Source organism: Eleginops maclovinus, chromosome 1, assembly GCF_036324505.1.
Source record: "Eleginops maclovinus isolate JMC-PN-2008 ecotype Puerto Natales chromosome 1, JC_Emac_rtc_rv5, whole genome shotgun sequence".
Lineage (NCBI taxonomy): Eukaryota > Metazoa > Chordata > Actinopteri > Perciformes > Eleginopidae > Eleginops > Eleginops maclovinus.
The window spans coordinates 7,087,836-7,115,296 of record NC_086349.1 but is presented as its reverse complement, the minus strand read 5'-3'; the positions used below and the strand labels follow the sequence as shown (position 1 = coordinate 7,115,296).

The 27,461-nt window shown below is 39.6% G+C and overlaps 1 protein-coding gene across 2 annotated transcripts in view; it reads right to left on the bottom strand.

Moving 5' to 3' along the window:
• ctnnbl1 (catenin, beta like 1) overlaps positions 1-27,461 on the bottom strand; it is a 54,502-nt gene that overhangs the window by 15,686 nt on the left and 11,355 nt on the right. For both annotated transcript variants that reach the window (XM_063895635.1, XM_063895643.1), the window contains exons 7-13: positions 26,761-26,852; positions 25,700-25,772; positions 21,817-21,875; positions 21,178-21,326; positions 17,544-17,725; positions 8,342-8,439; positions 6,762-6,842 (exon numbers count right to left, since the gene is read on the bottom strand). In XM_063895635.1, coding sequence (XP_063751705.1) covers positions 6,762-6,842; positions 8,342-8,439; positions 17,544-17,725; positions 21,178-21,326; positions 21,817-21,875; positions 25,700-25,772; positions 26,761-26,852 — 734 coding nt within the window. The remainder of the gene's footprint in view (positions 1-6,761; positions 6,843-8,341; positions 8,440-17,543; positions 17,726-21,177; positions 21,327-21,816; positions 21,876-25,699; positions 25,773-26,760; positions 26,853-27,461) is intronic.

Below are 27,461 nucleotides of genomic sequence, written 5' to 3'. Positions count from 1 at the left end.
GGTCCCAGCTCTCTGCAGGTCATTCACTAGGTCCCCCCGTGTGGTTCTGGGATTTTTGCTCACCGTTCTTGTGATCATTTTGACCCCATGGGGTGAGATCTTGCGTGGAGCCCCAGATCGAGGGAGATTAGCAGTGGTCTTGTATGTCTTCCATTTTCTAATAATTGCTCCCACAGTTGATTTCTTCACACCAAGCTGCTTACCTATTGCAGATTCAGTTTTCCCAGCCTGGTGCAGGTCTACAATTTTGTCTCTGGTCTCCTTTGACAGCTCTTTGGTCTTGGCCATAGTGGAGTTTGGAGTATGACTGTTTGAGGTTGTGGACAGGTGTCTTTTATACTGATAACGAGTTCAAAAAGGTGCCATTAATACAGGTAACGAGTGGAGGACAGAGGAGCCTCTTAAAGAAGAAGTTACAGGTCTGTGAGAGCCAGAAATCTTGCTTGTTTGTAGGTGACCAAATACTTATTTTACCGAGGAATTTACCAATTAATTCTTTAAAAATCCTACAATGTGATTTCCTGGATTGTTTCTCCCATTCTGTCTCTCATAGTTGAAGTGTACTTATGATGAAAATTACAGGCCTCTCTCATCTTTTTAAATGGGAGAACTTGCACAATTGGTGGCTGACTAAATACTTTTTTGCCCCACTGTAACTCTTTCTGTTTGTTTGTTTGTTTGTTTATTACTTGTTTTGATTATGTTCCTCCATCTTTATTTTATATTCTTTAAAACACTTTGGGCTGCATCTTGCTTGAAAGGTGCTATATAAATAAGCTTATTATTAAGTGCTTCATCAGCTCTAACTCTAAAGAACACCATATCTACCCAAATACAGAACCAGAACACATTCAGCTAAACCTTTGTGTCATTGGGTGTAGGTGGGGATCTCCATGCCTAAAAAAGTCAAGACATGGCATTGGAAGATCAAAGAAAGAAAAAAACGAGAGTTGAGACTAGAAGTGAGACGGAAAATGTCAAGCAAAGACACGTAGTGAACAGAAAACTTGTTTTTCCGTGATCTGTATGAGCTAGAACGCCTAAAGGCAGCAGATCAGAGAGCTAAGATGAAATTTCAGATTTTTTACTAGGGTATGTTGACTCGTCAGGAATCAAGGGCCGTTTGATCATCAGACATTCCATCAGACAGAAATGACACGGGCCGAGTTGTATAAAATCCAAATTGCGTTTCCTGCCTCAACCAGAAAAATGTATGCACCTCAGCTTCTTCCCATCTGCCCATCACGATAAGTCACCTTAAAGTGTTCTGTTACACGACACCTGCCATAACTACTTACAGCGATAAGTGGAAACGTCAAGGACTGGAAGAAAAAAAAAACCTTTCAAATAAGGTCGTAGACAAGTAAATTGTGGCCCCCTCCAGGGGGTCTTGACGTAATGTAACCAAGAAAAGATCCTCAACACTCACACGGTGAATCAAGCCAGACTTTTGAGTGTGTACCGAGTAGGGATGGTTTTAAACAATGACAGCTACATTAAATATTCATCAGTGTGAGCGGTGGAGCTGGAACATTTGGGATATTAAAACTGGAACAGACGGGGAGGGCACGGTGGCAGTATTCATTTCAGCAGCAGAGTTTTGTCCACTTTTGAGTTTTGACATTGCAGACAATATCTTTTTATGTGGCAGTCGGGTCCCTCTGGCAAAAAACGGGATGGAAGGAGAGGGGGAAATAATAATGTGTTAAAAACAGCGTCCGGACAAGTCAATTACTGCAACCTCAGGGGAGGCCGGCAGCCGCGCTACAGTACAAAGTAATAAGCAGTGATTTTCACTCCATGGTGCGTGTGTGTCTGTGTGTATAACTTATGAAAGATTGTGGGTGCACATTGGAAAAGTGTGTGTGTGTGTGTGTGTGTGTGTGTGTGTGTGTGTGTGTGTGTGTGTGTGTGTGTGTGTGTGTGTGTGTGTGTGTGTGTGTGTGTGTGTGTGTTTTAACCAGTGTATGGCACTTGGACTGTGTGTGACTTTAATAAAGACCTTCATCGAGGTGTGTTCTTTAATGTATGTGTATGGAGTTTTAAATGATTGTGTATGAGAAAAATCTTTTCTGAGCTTGAAGCAATGTGGCTGTGTGTGATTTTTAACAATTAATGTGACTTCTTTGTCAGCACTTTGCCCAATCCCACTGTGACTGTATGTGTGGGTGTGTGTGTGTTTGTGTGTGTTGTTGCTCTTTAAAACACGTAAGCAAATACCACAAGAGGGTAAGATATCCTCATTAAAACCGTGATGACAACTCACAATTGACAATGAGGATAAACTATCAGGGAACAAAACAAATCTTTGTGAGAAAGCAAAGCAACTTGCTGATTTTCAATTTATGAGAATCTAAAAGAATACAAAAATAAAAAACAGTCTGTGCCTTGCGTGCACATCAATCAATTCAGAGTTTGTTCACAAAGTGGGACAAAGCAAAAGAGCAGTGTTAGCAAGAGGGAGGCGGTACCTGCAACCGAGAATACTCCCCGCTTGAGTCTGTACTGAGGATGATGCACCCGTCTGCACTTTATCAGTAATTAATCTCCTGAAATGTATTAATATCTTCACCTAACAGCGTTCAGGACTCTCGTGCACTGTGTTGGAGAATGTCCTGGATGGTTTACTCAGCTTAGGAGCACTGCTCTTGATTAAAGGTGGGGAAGTTAAAAAAGACAAGAATTTGAAAACTAATCACTTCATCTTCAAGTTCCTTCGCTCAGCATTTTTTGAAAAAACACTTCAGTGAAGGATTTATTGAGAGAACTGGATAAGGAATTGGGAGGGGGAGCCCATTTTGGGCATCAAAATTGCATTTTTATTAAGCTCGCCTACAATTTGCATTGTCACAGTAGAATCACGTCTGTTATCGGCTCAGCAAAAAGAGAGGGAAAATATGCATCACTATTAGGCCCCAATTAAAAGATGGGCTATCCAAGTGTTTGTCCTGGATAGCTGATTAATACTGAAAAAAAATCTACCTCCAAATAGCGTAACAGAAGTGTAGTACCACAGTTTGGCCACAATGAAAGTGTGCTTCAACGACCGGCTCACCTAGTTGGGGCATAATCACAGCTAAATCTCATTTTTTGCCTCACTGTTGCCCCCTGTGGCTGTTGGGGGATGAACTACAACAGTGGGTCGAGTCATGAGCTTCATGAAAACGTAGTGGATGAATGATGTTGCCTCAAGTGGAGCCAATAAAGCCATAGGCCAAGAAGTCTGATTGTCCATGAGAAAATCACCCTACTTCTCACTTGATTAATAACCACATGACATTTGTTTCTAATGAGTTTATGGTCTTAATCGCTAGCTTGAAGTCTCTTTCAATTATTCATGATGTTCACTGTGTGAATGATCGTCCGATTTAGAGTAGAAAAAGATGATAAAGCAAACAAAAAAACCTCACGAATACAAACAGATGAATATATCTTACATAGTTGAATGATTTGGCTGATCATGTCATAAATCTTTTGGAAGTAAAATCTCCCTGTTTAACTTTAACATCACATCATTTATTTAAGTTTACTGCTCAATATTTCTGTATAAGGACCTTTAGTAGTAGTAGTTGAAGAGTAAGCTTGATAAAAATAAAGTCTAGCAGTGAATATGCTAGTTATTTTTATGTGCCACATGGATATAAATATAATTTTAAATCGTTTTACAATACATTCATGTGACATAAATGGGATTTGAGATACACTGAGTTTGATTTCATCCCTTTCTAAATATAGGATTGTGAATAATAATTAGGCTATATATTCTCTTGAGTTGAAGTTATTTATAACTTTAGTTTCTTCAAAAGTTAAACTTCAAGCTTAAATTGGTTCAATAAGGATTCAGATTTGAAAGAGCAACTATATACCACATCCAAACCAATTCCAATTTAACAAAGACTTTTCTTCCGTCATTCCATTTCTTTAGTGCACTCTCACAACAGCCCGGTGGAACACACACACACACACCTTAGGTGCTAAGAAAGTGCACTGAGGCATTTTACAGTATTGAGGTCGGCCTCGGCCATGTTTCGCTGAGCTTCATCAATCTTCAAGAGCTGTTACCAACAAGCCCTGAGTAGGGGGGAAGGAGAAGGAGTGCAGAAAGAGAGGGGAAAGAAGCTATGTTAAGGCGGAAAAGGAAAGAGAAGGAAGGACAGTTAGAAGTAGTGATGGCGGGAAGGAGGAGGCAGGAAATCATTTGAAAGTGAGCAAGGCAGAAATGGAGGAAACGCAGAATAAAGGATGCAAAATAAAGTGGAATTGATTGCATCAAAAGGAAGCAGGTGAGATAAACAAAAACAAAAAGGGGAAGAAAATTAAGAAGCCCACAAAGGGAGGAGAAGGAATGGATGTTGAGGGCGAGTGAACACAAAACAAAGGGACTTGAAAGGAGGAAGAATGAAGGATGGGAAGAGCATCTTTAAGGGAGCGAAGGATAGAAAGGGAGGAGAGATACCAAGGTGGGAGGGAAATAAGCAGCTTATTAAAAAGGGAACTGGGCTGGAGACGGGGAGAAAAAGCAGCAGCAGCTTTTTCTTTGCTCTCCTCCTGAGAAATCTGTGGATAATATGTTGCAGAGGAAAATAACATTTTGCTTACCGCCCCTGAAAAACAGGCTTAACTAGGGGGAAAGTGAAAGGCACGGCAGAGAGAGATAAAACACGGCTGCTGATGACAGCCCGTTACGATTAGCCGGCCAAGAGAAGTGGGTTATGATGTGTCTTTCACACCCTATTTTACCAAACTTCTTACAAGCTGTGATTCAAGCGGTGTTTGCAGAGTTTTAACAGTATGATTGAAACCTTTTGCTTTGGCTTGATTGGGGGAAGATAAGACATATTTGAACATGTTACTGGAGTATCATTATAAAAGACTAGTGCAAAGTCTAAATCCCATGAGGTGCAATATCTGGTGAGATAAAATACTTGAAAAAAGTACACTGAATTAATAAACGGGAAGTTCCACAAAATACAATTATGAAACCTAAAGATAAGGACAATAGGCCCCTTTAAATTAATGGATGAGTAATGTGTTGCATGTGGATTTTCTGACCACGGTTAACGGTAATGTATGTATCCTGATTATTAAGATTCCAGTCTCCTGAAAGATGTCTGGAATATGAGCGTAATGGCCGTTTTGCTATAAAAAGACAGTGTTTAACAGAAAAGACGCTAATATATTGATTTTCCCAAGTGCTAGCAATATTCTGTGCCGCTAGTGGATAAGATATTCCAGATTTTTTGTTTTTTTGGTGTACATCATCCATAATATTGTCGTTGACTTACAATGGCTCTAGTATCACCCTGTGGCTCATGTGTGCCTGGCTCACAGTTTGGCTCTGAACGTGGGAAGGCCAGCAGTGAGGCTTCAACGATAGTGCCACACACAGAACAGGTTTCTTATCACTAAGTCATGTTCGCCATCCAAGAGGAAGAGACAGGGGAGCGATGGAAGAAGATGAGGAGACAGAAAAGAGAGATGGAGGGAGAGAAAATGTCAAACTGTCTGGCCTTTTCTTGGCAATCCCACCCCGATGTCTGTCTAGAGAAATTAATCTTCTGTCATCTTTAGATGGGAATCTCACACCGATCTGTCTCCACCCACACCTTCCTCCCCCTCATCATCATCTCTTTCCCTCAAATTCATTCTCTATCTTTCTTTCTATTCTTCCCTTTCCATGCATTTCCCTTTTCATCCATATTTACAGTATCTCTGTCTGCAGTTTTTCCTATCTTCCTCTCTTTCAGGGACTCTGTCGAACACACACACACACACACACACACACACGCACACACACACACACACACACACACACACACACACACACACACACACACACACACACACACACACACACACACACACACACACACACACACACACACACACACACACACTAAAGTGTCATATTGTTATCAGCAGGATTGTGAGGTTTTTTTTCTGCTCTCTTCTTCCCTCATGGCTTTGGATGTGAGACTGTGTGGGACTGCTCATCTTATCTACCATTGAAGGACGACCTTTCCATCAAACATCCCAACCATTTATAACAGGGATTGTGTTTGATATCTAAACATCTATAATGACATCCGAGATTAGGCGATAAAGAAATCCATGAATGTAGGGTGGGATTGCACTGGGGTCTGTGGTTTTTAGAAAGTAAATAATCCAATTTAATCTCCAAGATTAAAGTTGTACATTTCCAAAACAAAACATGGATATTCTCTTCGTTAAAAGTGTAACATTTTTAATATTGTCTGTGGTCATTAAGTCATACATTGGTAATATTAAAAAACTCTTAAATGGTCCATTATTATGTTTGTTTTCAGGTTTATATTTGTATTCTGTCCCTCTACTGTGACATATTTCCATGCTTTAATGTTTTGTCGTCATACTGCCTGTGCTGCAGCACGTCTTTTCACCCCGTCTGAAACCAGAGCCCAGCCAGCTTCAATTCGATAATGTGATTGGTCAACCGCTTAGAGATGTCCAACCCATAACAGATCAAGTTTAATGTGTCGGAGCATTAGCCAACAGAGGCGAGTGTTAGCTAGTTATGTAAAACTTGTGAGCACACGTTGACTAAACACTAACTCTCAACTACTGGTTGTTTCTCTCTCCATTCCTTCTTTTCCTAAACGTTCGTTCCTCTGCCACAGTGATGTATCAGCAGCAGTTTCCATCTGTCCAACAAGCTTTCTGATACAAAACACAGAATAAAGGACAGCGAGAGAGAGGATGGGAGGAAAAAGAGATGTGCTTACGTGTTTCTCTCCTTCGATCCTCTTGTCTGCCTGTTGAACTGCCTCCAGGTACTTGAAATGCATCTCCATCAGCCGATCAACCTGGAAAATAATGAAAGAGAGGCAGACAGTGAGAGAAAGCAACAGGATGATAAGAAACATATGAGGGGAAAGGAGAAAAAGTAGGATATATATCAAAATGTGATTTGGAGAAGAAAACTAATCAGAATATAACACCTATACAAACGTTATCATATTATGACTTTACACGTTTAGTACATATGCGTGGTGGAGCAATATTTGAGCCTTGTTAAATGACTAATTTTCATTGCATTGTTAACTCAGTTTGCTGACCACATCTGACCATTACAGGCTTATAAAGTGGGAAACAAAGAGAATATACACGTTAAGATTTGAATGTGTTTATTATGAAATTATTATTAACAACACATTACAATTCCCCACATAATGGGGAAGAGTTTCTGCTGTCCCTTTCTGCGCGTCTACCCCTATATCGCTGTAATAAAAGCTAAGCTGCCCAAAACATATATTTAAAAAAAATAAAATGTACACATCAAATATTTAAATAACCGAGGAATCTGAATGGAACAAATTATATTCTCAAATGGCTTGGTTGTAGAACACATCCAAGTTTGATATGCACAAAAGGAATCTACATCAAAAAAGTGATTTGCTTATTAAATGGCCTTGAGCAACACTGAAAATGAGACATTTTTTGCTTTACGAGGGGAATTGTGGCAGAAACAGAACAAAAACTGCAGCAGAGGTGTCAGGCATGATGTTTCAATCTACTTTCTCGAGTTCTGTAACACGAGGCAGAACTTGGAATCTGTCACTGTGACCTGAATGTGAACCTGAAGGTGTTTAACCTGCCGTGCAAATGAGCACCTTTTCCCTATGGTTAAAAATAAGACTTGAATGATACATACCCAGATATAAGCACGTTGCAGCACATGCTATCTAACGCTGAAGGGAACAGCATACTTTTTAAATGTTTTGCTTTTTATTTTCTACACATCAGTTCGAGCAATTCCATATTCATGCCTAGAACAAACATGTCGTGTTGATCAGAAGATCCTCAACGAATACAATTATTTGCATTTAGAGCAATTTATCAATGCTACACTGTGTTCTTATCAACACACGTTACCTAAAATTAAATGTTAGCAAGGCCCTATTATGCTTTGTGGGGTTTTCCCTTTCCTGTAGTGTGTTATATAGGTTTGTGTGCATGTAAATGATCTGCAAAGGCTAATATTTCCCTCCAGGAGGAGTTTCTCTCCCACAGACAAGATAAAGATCAGACATCATGAAGCCAAACATAATTAAAAGTTAAAGGTCAGAATACACGTGTAAGCAAACCAACAATCATCAACACATTTTGATTCAGATATTGCTGATCACATTTTTCTAACTAAGATACCGCTACTTTAAACCAGCAGTGTGCAGTGTGTACCAACTGTAGAAGCTGCTCTGATTCAACTCACAGCTATCTGCTGCCAAACAAAAACATGAGATACAAAATGAAGGAGGGGCAAGAATAAAAGAGGGTGTTAGCCTGAAGAGGATTAAAAACGAACCTTCTCGCAGTCATTCTCTGTGAACTTGTTGAGCAGTCTGCTTCTCTGCTGGGACTTGAGATTCCTCAGCATGGAGGCGATGATGGAGCAGACGTGTTCTAAGGACAGACAAAAGAGAAATAAAGAATATTTTAAATGTTTAAAACCACAAAACACATTTTTAAAATAGCATAGTTATATCAAACGGAGGTTTGAGCTTTTTAACAGGTCAAATTCAAGCATTTTTTATGTCACCAATACCAGAAATTGTCATATCATATCATAAATGCAGGATCGACACAACAAACAAATACAACAGTGTGATTAACTCATGTCAGAAATGTCCCCTTTTTATTATTAAGGTTTACATGAATGGTTGATGGAGATGATATTATGGATCAAATAATAATTTTTTCATGTAGTATTTTAAAATTTAGGCATCATCCTTACCTTAACAACAGAACTGGAATCAAGCTTGTTATAAGGGAATAGTAAGGACGCTGCACACAGTGGGTAAGCCTTCCATGATAACACATCAAGGAGCTACTTTGTGTTTTAGTAAACCCAGCATGTGTGTGCTTTAACTAAAACATGAACTTCTCTCAGCTCCTCATTTAAAACGGTTAAACCGATAGAAAAAAGAGTTGTGAAAAGCCCATTCACAGCCCCCAGAAAGAACAAATCGATTAGCGAATGATAATTTGCAATTACGGAAAGCTAAGCATGGCAACAGAGGGTGCACAGAACAAGAGGAGGAGAAAATGTTAATGAAATTTAGAAATCAATTTCCACTTTTCAGGGCAGGCTGGAACATGCGGAACAGTTACGGCTGTGGCTGAATTACATTTCTCTCTGGGGCCATTTAGCGAGGGGGGGGAGGTCTGAAAACACGTTAATTGACTAAATTAGCAAGAAAAACTAGTTATTCCCGTTGAGTGGCTGTGTAAACCCAATTCATGTGAGATCTGTCATCTCTCTCAAAAGCCTTCTTACTGACAGGCTGCACTCTTAAAACATATCTCTAAGATATCGAATGAACAATACACCGTGCACACGGGGGGGTACAGAATATGACATTGTAAAATCTCCAGATATACCGAGTTGGGGAAAAAATGTAATTGGACTTTATCAACAAGAGGTCAATATCCACTCTCATCTGGGCTTTGCAGTTGCTAAGCAACAAGAGTACAGGAATCAATCCCATTTCTGCTTTTTAAAAGGGGTCGTGTTTGCCGTCAGCTCCCTTTGTGCGCTCCCCTTCTACCTGCAGCGCCCCTACCCACAAGACTCCTTGAAGGCTGAGGAAACTAAAGGATGTAACGCCTGCAAATACTAAAAAATACACACAATATTTAACTTGATTTTAATTTTGATTGGCAGCACAAGACACAATTAATAGCACAGAAACATACAACAAAACAAACTCAAGTTGTGGTTTGTTAAAAGAAGGATAAGTAGGAAACATGTTACCCACATTTAAAGTAAATCTAATTTCTGCTAAACCTGTAAACCAGAACAACTTGGCTTAAGGTGAATATAAGGGATATATGGCTGTAACAAAAACCACTTGAATTGGATTAAGGTGTTTGGCGTCATTTTTTGTCAATGTAAAATCCCCTTTTCATGTCTGTAAAAACTGTAAAAGCACCTCACAGTTTTCCTTGCTGCCTCAGCGATTCTGGTTGTACACCAGGTAGTTTCTGCCCCAAGGTCCCCTTATGTCAATGTAGACAACCTTACTTCCTGTACACAATGACAAGGAGGCTAACTGCCATTTCCGAAAGGACGCTACTTTATCAACTTGATCCAAGCGGTAATTGATGTCGCCACCTCCACGCCCTGCCGGGGAGGGTATTGATTGCCGGCTGTGGAATGTTCTTCTTTCTAAAAGACTTTAAAACTAAGCAGCAGCTGCTCCGTTGAGATTCGTGAAGGGCTGGAAGCAGGATTACACAAGGTACAAGATAGAGGACAAGGCTGAGAAAAATAGCCTTTAGGAAAGATGTCCAATCAATACTGCATTTAAATATTTTGCTTCACACTAGAGTATAAAAACAAAGAACAAAGAATAAAACAAGGACATGCTATCACTTCTTTTAGAAACAAGCATCATCTATGAGAATTTATCCAAAGAGTTGTTACAAAATCGAATCCCCAATGTGTTGCACTGTTCTGTCACACATAGATAAGTCGGATCTCTATTACTTCATTTCACTAAAAATGTGTTCTGTTCGGATTCCATGCTAGGGCTAGTGTTGGTTCAGAGTTGGCTTAACTTGACAATGGCGGACTGCTTTGGAACTGTGCAGATAGAATTTAATTCCAAGCAGGACTTCTCAAACTACATTTTGCATCTAAAATTACTTTCCACTTTTTCATCCTCAATTTACTCCCACCCCAGCCTTTAACACATCAATCCTTGATCGTTTGGTGCTAGTCAGGCAAAGAGCCTGTGCTTCAGTTGAACCAACTTTTGGGGCCGTGAAACAGAGCCTGGAATTGCACAAAAACCTGGTGGAAGCTCTAAACAGGCCCAAGAACATCTAACGTTAGAAAAGCTCTTTATGTGCGATTTCCTTCTTGTATGGTCTGACAATGGTTGATAACCTTAAACTTGTTCTGGGTAACTGAAGGACAGGTTCCCAGTTTTAGACAAGAAATGATGGAAATAGAAATGTATGTGTTTGATGCATTCACCATCATCATCATTGTAAACCCTGGTAAAAAAAAAGAAGAAAGGTACCACAAAGGCCATGAATAGAAAGAGAAGGTATGATCCACAAAAAGAGCATGTTATGGTTAAAGCCATAGTGTTGTAGGATTTTCCCCCTCTAAAAGGAAATGAATAAACCCACCCATTACCTGGAGTTCTCTATCACTTTTGCACTAGGGATGTTTGCAATCAAATAGCACTATCATGTCCAAATGTTGGTGTTCACTCATCCTCCAATAAGTGTTCCCTACCTGCCTCATCTTTGCCCAAGGGGACGTAATGCACTAAATGAACATGCAAATAACCCTGAGTGGCCAGGATTCATTTATAGATTGGCTGTAGGTAGTGATCTGTAGTCCGAGAAAACTAAGTGGTACTTTACCAAGAGACTTGAACTGACTGTACCCCTGGGGGGAGCATTTGGCCTCCAAGCACCACAGGCTAACCTGTCAGGGGTTATAGAGACTGCTGTGTGAAGGAGAGGGACTGAATCCTGGTTCGGTGTTCCCAGAAAAAGTAGAGGAGTGACAGGACACACATTAGCAGTAAAAGGTGTACATATATTTGAGAATAATTCTAGGTAAGACTACTATCCATAGAAAGGTTGAACAGTTCTCAATGTTGGCCATAAAATAAATTACACTTTGGTGTCAGCTTTCCCACTGGTTCAAACGTCAATGCTGTCCTTTTTGTATTCCTCAATGGTCTAATTAACCTTATGTTGACAGTTTTTTGGATGTGTAATCCAATGGACCTTAAGTTCCTAGACTATTGAAAGAGATTTGTTTCTCTGGATCCAAGACAAATGTTGCTTTATGGACAATTTGATTGGTTTTGTATGTAGTGTTTCACCAGAATGTTACCCGGTCAATTTAATCCTATTATGCTTTTTGGAGTTTTCCCTTTCATGTTGTGTGTTATATAGGTTTTATAATCCCAAAGTTCACACCAGAGGGAGTTCTTCTCACACACATGAGCACAATAGGGCTCATTTAATGTGATGTGTTGAGCAAATCCCATCCTCAACAGAAAAGAAGGCATTTTTTTTACCATAACCCTTTTAATATAGATCTAAATATATCGCAGTATATTTCATCAGTGTGAAATGACAGAGAGAATGATCAATCCCCACCAGAGGAAAGACCAAACGCAAAGATGTTAATTAGATGCGTCTTTACACAGGGATCGCAACGCAAATCTCTCCCTCTGAAATGCACTAATAATAGGATTACACAGCATGACTCTGACAACACGGATTCCAATCAAACTTGAGACATGTAAAATGCTACTGATCTCCATCTGAGCCGGAGGATCTGAATGCTTGGGGGGGCTTCATTTCATTTCTCTGCTTTTGTCCGTGATGCAAGTTTCCTCTTCAAATCCAGATAACATAGTTTCTCTATTGCAGGCACTTATCTTGTCTCGTATATTCTGCTATGTAGCCATGCTCTCTAAATCTCCACTTGCTAATATCAGAGGACAGACACTGGGGATAGAGTAATGGGCTGATAAAACACCATCTTTTATCTTTGTAATGAAACTGCCATCATTTGAATGAGAAAATGTTTTAATAAAAGCATGTCATTTCCATTTTTGCACACTTCCAACACAACTACAGTGCCTTGATGTGACTGTTCTGTAATACAGTTCTCTCATTACCTTTTTTAGCGCATTCATTAAAAAAATAGGGGTCATGATGAGGGCATTGGCTACACTGGAAGGTGGTTTTGTGCCATTCCAAACATATTAACTAAAAAAGCCTCCACTCCCAGAGCCTCTGCCTTGTGTCTCCGTCAAACAAACACCCACGCAAGCACACAAAGAAACGTTCTTCGGAGTTGGAAGCGGGAGATGGAGCTATGACTATTGTGCCTCGACTTGTAAATTAGTTGTTTACTTCTGCTCCTTCTCACGCTCGCTCGCATCATTAGCCGCCTAAATATAACAACCAGCTGCCACCAATTTCCATCATACACTCCTCATTCCATTGGTAATGATAGGGTACACACACCAATAAACTGAGAGCCCTAAAGAAACAAGGTGAAAGGCAGTGTCGTGACAGGAATATTCATAAGCGAAGAACAATAATGTCATGTGATTTCTTTTTTTAAATTAAATTACATGACTCTATTAATTATATTGTCTCGTCGCTAATATGGCCGAGCAATCGCTGCTCATTTAGGCTGTGTCAATTTCTTAGGGATCAATCAATGCACCAAGATGAGAGAGTCCTCTAAGAAAAAGCGGAACGGGGAGGTCTCCACCCCCTAATTACTGTTGCTTGAAGCGGCTGATAGTTAATTCATCTACAATGTTATTGTGTTATTCTTGGAGAACCACTTGATTCGCAGTAGCCTGAGAAAGAGGGTTCACTCAGTGCGCCCTGTGTAATGACAGGCATCTAATTACGCCTATAGCTGCTCGACAAATCAATGGAGAAGTGATGTGTATTTCTATACAGGCTGCGTTAATTATGGAAAACTCATACGCAAAGCACATTTGTGCATATTTAATTGTGGGAACTGTTCCTTTGTATGGTTGAATACGGGCTAATCTGCCAGATGATGTTTGTTGAATTCATTATTTAGGATCCCCTCTTTCCCCCCCCCCTCTTTAATAGATAATATGGGCTATTAATGTGTATGGGTGCAATTACGTGTTTGTGTCGATGTAATTGCTCTAACAATTGACGGTTGAGTCTATGTTGAAGCGGCAGAGCTCTTTCTTTTAGTTCAGATATGTTGAACATTTGCATATATTATTTTAATTTGTTTATGTAATGGTCTTCTCTACAGCTTTCATTTTAAATCAGTTAGTGTTTATAGCAGTTTGTTTGTTTGTGGGTGTTGGTGTCTTACGAACAAATACAATTTTAGAGAGGATTTCAATAACGTGCCGAATGCAATACATTTCCCTTTTTTTCTATTACATTTGTGCTGATTTGATTTTGAGAAAATAGATACAAATTCAACATTGGTTTTTTGAAGCATCCATGTTGTTTGTTAGAGCTCATGAGGAGAGCGCAGGCAGAAAACCTTACCTCCCAACAGGGGAATTAGGAGCATATGAATGCATCAATAGCCTTGGCAGAGGTTTTTCCTCTCGGAGTGCTTTTTAGTTTTAATCTAGAGTTTGAATGGCAAATAACATCCGGCCTATGATGAATGAAAATGTTGCTATGGGGTAATAAAATAAAATAAAAACATTAACATACTATTATACTCTACTAGGAAAAGTGTTTTTGGAAACTGAGGATTTTATGAAGATGTATTAAAATGAACATGACTTTAATAGAGCAGACACTTGCTTTTGTTCTACACTGATGTTGAGGATTATTATTAAAACAGTTAATAATGCAGCCCAGCAAGCCTGGTTTAGTGATTTGCAGGTAACAAGACGCTTCGGGCTTCATCTTGTAAGGCTGGCCTACTTTTATTTATTTGTTTGTTTTTTCATGTCTAAATTACATATAAACATTGCAAATATTGTTGATCATTATCTACAATTGCACTATTCTAACCTGTGGTGCATAGTGTAAAACTAATTTGTCTGGAAAGAATTGGACAATATTTAATTTAAACAATAGCATATTTTAAAGTGTGTGCAAAAACTTGAGATGGTTTGCTTTGAAGTATCCTAAACTAAATTTACTATTGAGCATCAAAGCTGAAAGCAGCCAGCATCACACCAGTTTCCAAATCTCCAAATAAATACTCCTTCCATCGACTGCGGTTTGGAAATACACACAAATCTATCCCGACCACACCTGCCAATCCTCACTGGAGAAGCTTCAGTGTGGATTTACACATCTCTTTCTAAAGCTGGCCTTTTAAGTGTGTGTTTCCCTTGCCCTCAGCTTTAACACACAGGGGGAGCATCTTTAACTTTTAGGACGGGTTATCTCCGCTCCTATTCCTCCTGCTGCTATAGGAGGTCAGGGGTTAATTTCTCCAGTCCCCGGGTGAGACGGGACACAATTGAAGACAATTTGTTCTCCCCTGCAGGGTTTGGAAGCCACGCTGGATGAGTCAAACTTAATTAATACAGACAAAGAGAAAGAGGCTGGACTCCACATTGTGGATGTAGATGATCAAACAGAGAGCAGAGAGATGGAGAGGGTTTTACTTCTTTCTTTATTTCATGTCCCATCTTCTTCACTCCTTGCTCTTGTTTGCGCTTCCCACCTCTAACTCGGAGACAAGAGAGGTCCGAGAGCGCAGGCCGGAAAAATCAATCAAGATTGGATTGACATTGGAAACTGACAGGCTGAGAGGCAGCAAGGCGTGATACATGAGCAGATTAGGATAGAGTGTCTGCAGGAAACGGCTGGGATGACATGATGCGGAAAACTAGAAGCAGGAGAAATGAACCCGTAGTGATGAGTGTGATCACTTCAATTAATCAGCAAACTAAAGATTCTAACTTGCCAATTAAAACAAAAAGTGTATATATTTGGAGGACGGTTGAGCCCCAGCTCTTTCAATCATCATTTACAATATTGATACATCAGGAATTATCATATTCCTATCATGTATTTCAATGGTTTTTTTTGCTCTCTGGAATATATATGAAAATGAATTATTAAGAACAGATATTTCTAGGAAATAAATGTTGGGATGTAAATGGGTGGTGCACACGAGCTGGATAAAAATAAAATAAGAAAGGCAAGAATGAGATAAAATATTTACACACTGTTCTGAAGTCTACCAGCAATTTGAATGCCTTAAAAGACTGTCAGAAATAGTAAAATGTGTATTCTGTAGAATGTAAATAAATAATCGAAAAAGGATATTTGCATGACAAGCTAATATTTTGTCCAAAATCAAACTAGTTACTTCCACATACTGCTTAAAATTACGTGCATGCAAATATATAGGAAAGTCATACATGACGACCCAGAAGTTAGGCAGGGTTTCCCACAGCGCTTTCCTGTTAAGGCGGCCGCCTTAACAACACGGGGTTGCCGCCTTGACTAACGTCACGTCTCCAGAAAAAAAAAAAAAAATTATATAGATATAGGCCTATAGCGATATTTGCCGTTTTACTCTTTCATGTTTTCTACCTTTCATTCCAAACCGTGACTGACAGTCTATCTTCTCTGCAGAACGCATTTTAAAATAAAAAACAAAAAACAAATAAAAGAAACGTTGCCTCCAAATATGCCTCTGAATCGCGTGATGCGTCCGAACAGCGGCATCTAGTGGTATATGTCATTGTGCTATTGTAGTGAATGTAATATACAGAATTCACCTCCTTCTTAAGTGTGGTTCTACACACTGTTGTTTCATGCCTGTAAGTATGACCGTTGGTTTATGCTTAAAAGTACAACTGTAAAAAGGGATCGTGGTCCCTTTAATTAATCTGTGTTTACGATGACGTGGAGCCCCATGCTTGTTGGTTTACAGGACAGCGCCATCTTGTTTTGGTTTTAACTTTGACTGTGTGATTAAACGAGACACGCATTCGTGTGCTCAACTTTAATGAACGTCTCCTGCGTTTCAATACGATCTCCATACTATCATCGTTCGACCAACATCCTTCAAAACCAGCATTTTTCGGAAAGACTACTATTTGGATGGCTGACAACCTGTCGTATCAAGGTAAGATTATTATTGAATTCTATACTAGTCTAATAATAGTCTGTCAACTGTTCACTAGTAGGCTACCTGGATAAGCGTAATGTTTTCTTATCAAGGCTAATTGTGTTTAACGTTTACACGTGGCTATATTATTATAGCCTAGCCTGCCTTTGACATTTGCACGTAATTTTCTCTCGCAATGTTCACAGCCAAATGGATCGAAAAACTCAGCCCAAAATCGCCGGCTTCTTCATGCGACGTAGCCGGCCGACTTCCGCCCCCCCCCCCCCCGGAGATGAGTACGTCCCCCCCCCCCCCCCCCCCCCCTCACCACCTTGACTAACACATTTTCTGGGGGAAACCCTGTTAGGTAAAGGCTGACTGGTGTTGGCATTATGACGTTTAGCATGTTACTCAGTCACTTGTTAGTGAGCATCGTTTTTATGACTCATAAAGTTTCATACATTAACAAATAGAGTCTTTGATGACGTAGAACAAAACGTGAAAATAACTCATTTCAGGCTTCTAAACACATCCATGTTCAAAACACTGCTTACTTCAAGACGAGGGATAAAAGCTAACTCATTTTCAGATTTCAGGACTCGTTCCTGAATATTTCGCACATCTCAACCATTTAGTTTTTGAACTAGTTTGCAATCCAGATTTGCCTTGGCATGTGGGAAATAAAACTTTATTAAAAAACTTTTTTTATTGTAGGCGTTGAAGCTATTTATCTCAAATATGTCATTTTCGACAGGAAGCTGGTGCTTTTTTCCTTAATGTTTGAAATATAATTTTGCTACTGATGGCGTTTAATTAAAATGGTCACAGTACTGTAAGAGGTCAAGACAGAGTGGCCCATTTGCAGCTGATTGCAGCTTTCATCAAGAAAATCGTGTCTGTTGTTGCTATGTTCTAATTAATGACTGACCTTCATGCTCCTTCTCTGAAGAGGCAGTTTTCTTCATCTTCTTTGGGGTTTTCATGAAAAGAGGAAAGATGGTTCGTAAGCCAAGGATGTCCACAAACTTATGACAGTTATCGGCTCCCTCTGGTCCAATCATCCCGTGGTCCAGGACCTTCATAGAGCTGCAGCGTGACATTTTCTTTTCTCTGCAGCAGGGAGAAGAAGAAATGTAAAGATAGAGTCACTTATTGTTTCTTATAAAAAAAGAAAAACATGTATATATTTGCAATGAACTGACTACAAAGTAAGGAGAGTTTGGTCAATCTAAATACAAATAAATGTTGCAGTAAAATAGGCCGAGCTGCATAATAATAATAAAAACATGTCGGCCAATTGATATGAACCCAAGTTGCTAAAAATGTCATTTCATTCTGCAGCCTACACACAGCTCTGAAACTAAATATAGTTCATTTATATTAATTTGAGTTGATACAATAAGCCTATCAAAATCCAGCATGTTGCAGCATGAAATGTCTCAGACATATTGAGTAAACAAGAATGTTGTAAATGAACAGATGGAAGGAATCCCAAAAACATCATTCTTCCGAACTTGTCTGTCAAGAAAAATAAGAAATATGCAAGTTAAAAGAAGATAAAACAAGCGAATGTTTCCGTGTTATTTCTGAAGACTTGTTTCAAGGTAACGAGGAACAACAGTAAACTAGGAAATAATGGATATGTGTTCTGTAAAAAAATAAATGTAATAAAGACAGTCATCTGTTTTCTATCATCAAAGCATTGGCTCGATAAGTGGGACCAAATGCTCCGTCTACACCCTCGTACTTCATGCCTCCCCTCGGGAAATGTAGCTGTCTGTCACAGTGTCACTTCCTTCATTCCCGCCAATGACAAATGACAGTGTTTATCTCAGAGGAGGGACGCATATTTCAGGCAGTTGAGTCTGGTCTTCCAGACAGACACATTGTATATGATGGACTGCTGAAGAGGCCAGAGGGGGAGCAAGCAATGCACAGTGCGCTTTCTGAAGGGAAACAAGGCAATTCAGCCAGGAGACAGGTGACTTAACTCAACAATGCAGAGTTGTCAACTATGCCGTAGTCGATATCTAATAGGTACTAGCCATGGATGTATTAAGAAATCTGGATACAGCATTGTAAGCGGGGTTCATTCCTACGAAAATTGCTCAGTTGTGCATGAAGCCAAAATGACTGTAGAACAACAATGTCAGATCTTCCAGGAATCTTCAGGCAATGTTATGTATCCATTGGGGCCCATACAGTATGTGCACTTGCATTTTTCATAGGTCCTGCCTCCAATCCGCTCCGTTGTGATAGATGAGAGCAGTGGTACATCACTGACTGGCCAAGTGACAGCCCTGCTCACTTTTGATTAAAAGAGAGAATCTGTGAACTTGCTGTGTCATGTTTTGCTCGTCAAACAACAAGGACGATCTTAAGTTACGATTTTCTTTACCTTTACTTAGATAAAAGGACAGTAAAAGAAGAGATTTGTGGCTTCAGACCATCCAGAGAGAGGACGGAAATGTGACCCAGTCAGTCAATATAAGAATACAACTGTGGAAAACACTTCTTCATGACTAAATTATGATGCTAATGAGGTTAGCGTCAATACTCAGAGTAAGCAGTTGTGATGTTAAAAGTCAAAGACGTGAATGAAGATGCTGCATTGACATATAGAAACACTGACAAGCCAAGGAAATACCAGTTTAAGTGTTAGCCTATTTCCTTCCACTAGTTCAGCATTGGACAGAAAGGACATTGATCATCTATTGACCTTAATTGAACCACTTATAGATGCTGATCATCGATCTACAATGACATTATGTAATAGTTTGCCTGACATACCATTATAATTGAGCTTTTTGTAGATTTCATTAATTCTACAAAAAGCTAGCCCAGTCTTCTCTAACTAATCAGAGAAGACTGGGCTCTGGTTTCAGACAGAGGGTGAGCAGAGGTGCTGCAGCACAAACCTTTTTGAACATCAGATCAAACACAACATTTCCTTTTTGATATAAAAAAAAAAGTAAAGGAGAGACTGTAATTGATATGATTGTATAAGGCTGATGCATAAAATGTGGTGGAGGTACGAGAAGGTGAAATCCAACACTGAACTATAAATCAATTCCTATATAGCATATATCACTAACTAGCAGAATGCATGAGATCAGACATCTATCGTTCTTAAAATTCACAACTTATTTCTAAAAGTCATATCTTGATTTGCCTTTTTGTCCTCATCCCCTTTCTGTCTTCTTCCTCTTTAGTTCCTCGAGCAGACAATTCAACAGAAAAGGGTTTTTGCATCCAATAGTGAGATATTGATCGAGGCCTTAAATCTACGTGTCCAATGATGTGATTATCAGCGTTAGGGGTGTAGAGTCTGTGAAGGTTTCATAAGTGCGTGTAATGGGTCTTTATGACTTTTTAAGGTCACATCTCTGCCTTGCTGCGCTCCACAGACTGCTGATTGATTGGAGGCAGGCAGAGAGTGGACAGACGTGCTGTTCTGTGCAGCGCTGCAAACTGTTATGCTATTAGTGTTCAAAATGTCCACAGTGCAGACAGCACTGTGGGAAAAGAGCAGTGAGGGCAGGGCTGTATTTTTCCTTTTAAAGAATATCGTATAGCACTGAAGAGCTATTTATTGTAAAATCTACATTACTGTGGCACTTGGGTATGTTGTAAGAGGTCAATATCACACTATGACCATACATAATGCATTTGTGTTTCTTGGAATGGTGTAAAGAATTAACTTACAGCATTGTAAATATTGTCTGCGAAGCTGCCTAATTTAGCATGAATACTTGAGGAGTTATTTTTCAACTGTAACAATAGCCTACAATGATTTTTCCCATCAAGAAGAGAAAGAAAGCAACAAAATGATCATGTCAGCAGTGCATGAACTGTATATTTCGTGCTACATTATCTTTAAATGCAAACTAGAAAGTTTATTGTGACCATAGTTGTGGATGTTGTTGTTTTAGTGCAGTAACTGAAAATATTTTAACCGTAAGTTGAATCAATTAATATCAAATGTGCATTTGAACTACAATCTGTGTGAAGCAGCATTTCTTAAATAACAAAATACAAACAAGGTTTATGGCAAGAGCAGCATGCAGACTGAAAGAAAACACTTATAATGATGAGGAAGTAGAGGCAAAAACTTGCTAAATGTAATGGTCTAGCAAAACATTGCACTTGTGTACTCCGAGCATTGCTCTTGAGCAATGTACTTTCAAGTGTCATCCTGTTGTTTACAACTGCAAGCGCTGGAATCCTACAAATTACTAATTCATGAAGCCATTTTTACCCTATTAAACTGATCAAAAGTTGGTTTCAGTAAAGTTCGGAAAAAGGCAAGAAAGATGCATGCTGTGTCTCAATTACAGCAATGATATTCACTTCCTGTGAGGGCAGAACAACAGTGTACGATTTGAAACACTACACTTTCAAAATGTAAACAGAGCACACGTGTTCTCATTGTACGAAATGCATTGTGCTGAGGCAGTAACAGCTGTTTTATGTGGAAGTACATTTACTCAACGCTCGCTCATTAGAGTGGACTATGAGAAAACACCACTATAAGCATTCCCTTAAATGTACTGTGGCCTCACCTGAGCATAAGATTCATGAGCTGAAGCCCCTCCCCTTTGAGGAAGCGGTCCCGATTGGCTGCCAGCATGAGGCAGGAGCACAGCGCATCGAAGAGGTTCTCCATCATCTCCTGCTCCTCGGCTGTGGATGGGTTGTGCCGTTTGAACACCTGAGAGGGGGGGGAAGGGAGCATTAAGAAAAGGAAACACTGGCAGCCATGTTGGTTTTACGTGACAAGGAAATTCTTTGTGAAATTGTTCAACAGAGTAACTTGGTAGTGTGGGGGGATATATTTCCTCATTTAATCATGAGAAGGAATAAGCCTACCATGACAGAAACATTAGCTAGGTGTGTACTATAATTTGGAAACAGAGAGCCACTACTAATGGGACTTTTAATAGCTAATTTGGATGGTGATAATTCAAATTTCTGCTCTGAGTGTGTACAAGTGTGGTTGATTAAAAGGGTAAAAATAGGGTTAAACATTAGCTTAGAATTACACTGGGCTTGGAGTGGGCATCCAGGTTAGAACACCATTATACACAAAGTACACTGCTCATGTTAAAGCTTGCATCTAGAGAAAAATGACTGATACTGCGAGGCTCAAACGGATGACGGGTAGTGGTAACTAAAAATAGCGAGTAGAAGCTGAATCTTACAGATAGTTGCTGCAGTAACACATCAATGCCATCCATCTCGCCCAAAAGTTCTCTGGTATCTGTGGGAAAACAGAATAAAATACAGAGTAAGGAAGAGATAAAAATGGGAGTAATGGCACAACAGATTAAAATGGGATGGTTGAAAAAAAACATTTAGGAAGTGAAAGGAAGCACCGAAAGCAGTGCGAGAATAAAAGGTACAGTGCGGCAAAAAGTATTTAGTCAGCCACCAATTGTGCAAGTTCTTCCATTTAAAAAGATGAGAGAGGCCTGTAATTTTTTATCATAGGTACACTTCAACTATGAGAGACAGAATGAGAAAATAAAATCCAGAAATCACATTGTCTGATTTTTAATGAATTAATTGGTAAATTCCTCGGTAAAATAAGTATTTGGTCACCTACAAACAAGCAAGATTTCTGGCTCTCACAGACCTGTAACGTCTTCTTTAAGAGGCTCCTCTGTCCTCCACTCGTTACCTGTATTAATGGCATCTTTTTGAACCCGTTATCAGTATAAAAGACACCTGTCCACAACCTCAAACAGTCATACTCCAAACTCCACTATGGCCAAGACCAAAGAGCTGTCAAAGGAGACCAGAGACAAAATGGTAGACCTGCACCAGGCTGGGAAAAGTGAATCTGCAATAGGTAAGCAGCTTGGTGTGAAGAATCAACTGTGGGAGCAATTATTAGAAAATGGAAGACATACAAGACCACTGCTAATCTCCCTCGATCTGGGGCTCCACACAAGATCTCACCCCGTGGGGTCAAAATGATCACAAGAACGGTGAGCAACAATCCCAGAACCACACGGGGGGACCTAGTGAATGACCTGCAGAGAGCTGGGACCAAAGTAACAGAGGCTACCATCAGTAACACACTACGCCGCCAGGGACTTACATCCTGCAGTTCCAGACGTGTCTCCCTGCTTAAGCCAGTACATGTCCAGGCCCGTCTGAAGTTTGCTAGAGGGCATTTGGATGATCCAGAAGAGGATTGGGAGAATGTCATATGGTCAGATGAAACCAAAATAGAACTTTTTGGTAAAAACTCAACTCGTCGTGTTTGGAGGAGAAAGAATGCAGAGTTGCATCCAAAGAACACCATACCTACTGTGAAGCATGGGGGTGGAAACATCATGCTTTGGGGCTGTTTTTCTGCAAAGGGACCAGGACGACTGATCCGTGTAAAGGAAAGAATGAATGGGGCCATGTATCGTGAGATTTTGAGTGAAAACCTCCTTCCATCAGCAAGGGCACTGAAGATGAAGCGTGGCTGGGTCTTTCAGCATGACAATGATCCCAAACACACCGCCAGGGCAACGAAGGAGTGGCTTCGTAAGAAGCATTTCAAGGTCCTGGAGTGGCCTAGCCAGTCTCCAGATCTCAACCCCATAGAAAATCTTTGGAGGGAGTTGAAAGTCCGTGATGCCCAGCGACAGCCCCAAAACATCACTGCTTTAGAGGAGATCTGCATGGAGGAATGGGCCAAAATACCAGCAACAGTGTGTGAAAACCTTGTGAAGACTTACAGAAAACGTTTGACCTCTGTCATTGCCAACAAACGGGTATATAACAAAGTATTGAGATGAACTTTTGTTATTGACCAAATACTTATTTTCCACAATCATTAGAACATTAATTCTTTAAAAATCCTACAATGTGATTTCCTGGATTGTTCTTTCCTCATTCTGTCTCTCATAGTTGAGGTATACCTATGATAAAAATTACAGGCCTCTCTCATCTCTTTAAATGAGAGAACTTGCACAATTGGTGGCTGACTAAATACTTTTTTGCCCCACTGTATAAGTGGATAAAAAAAACACAAAAGAGAGGGAGAGGGTGTGCTACACAGGCATACGACGAGGAAGGGGGAACCACTGGAAATAAAAAAATTGGGTCAGTGTAAAATGGACTGCCTCACTGCCTGAGTCATTCTTGCTTGGCCGGAATATTAAACTGTCACACAATACAATTATTTTCACTTAGTGGGCACAAATGTCTGGCTTCATGACAGAAAATAGCAGTTCCTTGGTTGGAAAACAACAATCAATTAAATCAGCACCACAGGCGGGACCACAATTGGAGCTGTCGATTCAGTTGGAACTGAATAATGTCCTTACTTTTAATATGACCCCTTGATGTGAAAAAATACTACATTCTTACAATATCCATTTTTATATAAAGGGCCGATTTCAAATTGTGCTTTAGTAGAGTTCCATCCATCCTTCTTCCGACTCGGGTCGCGGAGGTAGCAGTTCCAGTAGAGGGCCCCAAAATTCCCTTTCCCTGCTTTCCCTGGCCACATCAACCGGCCCTTATGCCAGCGTGAAGATAAAATCCCTCCACGTGATCCTGGGCTTGCCCCTCGGTCTCCTCCCTGCTGGACGTGCCTGGAACATCCTTACCAGGGTGGGTGGCATCTTAACCAGGTGCCAGAACCACCTAAGCTGGCTCCTCTCAATGCAAAGCAGCGGATCTACTTCGAGTCCCTCCCCTATGACTGAACTTCTCACCTTATGGGAAATGCCAGCCACCCTCTAAAGAAAACCCATTTCGGCCGCTAGTATCTGCGATCTTGTTCTTTCGGTCATGTCGCTTTTCATTTTGGCACCAAAATGTACTTTAAAAGAACATTGAATGCTGATTTTCAGATTCATATTTGTGCTTCTACAGTGACATGTTAATGAGCTTTAATGTACAAAAAGTGTTTAATTTATTTATTCATACTGCCTGTTCTGCAGCACCTCTGTCTTAGTCTATCATGTACAATGTGCTGGAGCCCTAGCCAATAAGCATGAGTCTATCATTATATCACTATGTTACAGAAGTAAACAAGGGAGTCCAATGAATGCATTTCAGGGGGGTATTTGGGAGAGCAACTCCCTCTGGAGGGAAGCATGAGCTGAAGAAGTAAAAATGGACACAGCTATGTCCGAAAAAAAACTAAAAGCACTGTCGATAAGTTTCAAAAGGTGGATGCCTCAACAGAACACACCAACAGTGTTTGTGTTATTAAGACCAACTGCCAGACAGGGGTGTGAAAAACGTATGAGGAACAGCTTTAGGTTAACAACTGGAAAGAGTACTCTGAATTTAGGAATCAGGAAGTTGTAATACGTACACCTATGTCTCAAAAAACGTATCTCAAAACAATATTTTGCCATCTGGATTTGTTGGTTTCTCTCAAACAGTACAATTTCTTTGTAAAAATTCAAAGACTCTACAGGAATAATCATTAGTAGGGATGAAATGCAGCGAGGTTTTGAGAGTAGGGTCTTAAGTCAAATTTGACAGCAGGGTGCAATAATTACATTTAAATTAGCACAAAAAAGATTTCCCAAATTGCCATCTCCTCTAATAGTAGTCTGTGATTTGCTTTATTCTTCCTTCAAGACACTGACAGTCTTATGAAAGAGAACATTATTCATGAGAGCGCTTATCCTTTTTATAAATTACTTTTTTGGTCAAATTTTATTCTGTTTTTGAAGGGGAAGGAGGGAGAGGATGAATAAAGGCAGCGCTGGTGAAGAGGAGGAGAAAGATTGTAAAAAGAGACAGGACACCCACTGCATATCAATATGGCTTGTACCATTAATGAGAACATATCCAAGGACCAGATAGTCCCTTGGCTATATGAGGCTTTACAGGGGTTTTATTGAGAGAGGGGTGCAGATGCAGCAAATAAACAAGGAGGAAGGAAGTAAATAAGTGAGACCGAGGAAGGGAAGATGAAAAATTAGACAAGAGGAAAAGAAAATAAGAAATAAAACAGTACAGAGAGAAAATGGACAGTGTGGTTTCTCGCCGAGAGGGGAAAGAGGAGGGGAATATAAACTAACATCATTTGGAGCCGCAAAGAATTTAGCGAGACAGACTTACTGTCATTGTTCTGCAGCAGGATAGCCAGGATCTCACTGCAGTACAGCTTGTTAGCATCAAACGGCATCTTTGCCTGAGAGGGGGAGAGACCAAAATCCAATTACCTCTCATCTTCGGAGACCAGAGGATTATAAAATCACAATATATTTTACAGCAAAATATGTTTTATTTTACCCTCATAGTTGAGTTTGGAATTGGTATAAAGCAACTGTTATATTCATTTACTAAATTGTCACCTGAATAAACATTTCATTGCACAATAAAGCATTTTTTTATATATTATATATTTAGCAGGAAATGTTCAGAAAAAACCAGGGCAGCATCATGCAATTATGTCTGAATCAATTAATCTAGGGATTATTTAACACCAGAAAGGCTGCCAATCACAACTTACTACAGCGCAATGTCATCACTCGTTAAATCTCTGCCCCTTAAATAATAGCATCATTTTTTAGAAAGGCCAACCAGCAAATGTTCACATTCGAAAGATAAAAAGAGAATTATTAGTTTTTTGTGTTTAAGTAATGACTTGAAACAAAAAACACATTGTAGATAGTTGCTGAATATTTTTCTTTTAATACATTAATTGACTAAATGGAGCTCTAACCAATATCAATTCATATAATGAAACTTTATTACATTAAAGTGCTTTACAAACCCAAAAACAATAATCAGTAACATGTAACTTTTTGATTAAAAACACAGAAGCCAGAGTGAATAAAACAAGAGTGAAATAATAAAACGTGTATTTTAGAAAATGTAATACAAATTAATAAAGTTGGGTCTTGAGTTTGCTCTTAAAAATATGAACACTCTCTGTCTCTCTCAAGTCTTCAGGCTGTTCTAAAATTGCAGAAGTTAATAATAAAAACGTGTTGGTGTTTGTTTTTACTTAAAATCATTTTAAGGCCAGTACCAGAAGACCTGAGGGGTTTATAGAGTTCATAGGTTAAACGCAAAGCTGCTAAATAGCTAGGACCAAGATCACCAGGAGCTTTAAAAAAAAATCCCAAGTATTATTAATAAATAGTACTTTATCCAACGTTTGGCCTCTTTCTTACCTTGATTCTCTTGAGCAGCCACTGCATGAGTCCCTGCTGAGCTGCTTCGGTGCACAAGCCTGGTCTGAACTCTGCCATGTTTTCTACGATAGCTAGGAAAAACACAATATCATAAATGTATATGATTAAACCTTTTGAATCTTTGAAAGTAAATCACAATTCAACTTTCAAGTTTCATGTGCTTAAGCATCCTTGAGTCACCTAGAATTCCCTGACAAAGATCTAAAAAGCATAGATGCACCAAGCAGAATCAAGAGATAACTTGTACAGATACTGATCTAAATAGGTGAACAGCAAGGCCGGACCAATCAAAGGAAGTCCCATTATGCTCTTTGGGGTTTTCCCCATCTGTTGTGTGTAATGTGGGTTTTTGTGCATGTAAATGGTCTGCAAAGGCTAAAATCCTGATGTAATCCGTTACTCCCCAAGCCTGGTCACATATGATAGGTCAAATAACAGGTGACATATGTAAATAACCCCCCAAAAAGTTGATTAATTGGAGGAAAAACATTTTTAGCTGATGCTTTCTCTATGTGGGCGTATCTAATCACATACTCAAGGCAAGGGGAGGTATGTACTGAGAAAAAATTCTAAATCAGTCAAAAGTTAAAGAAACAGCTGCTATGCAAACACTCTGAAGGAACGTATCAGTCATATTTTATAGCGGCTACTTCTAACATTATCCATCTATATTAGAAAGC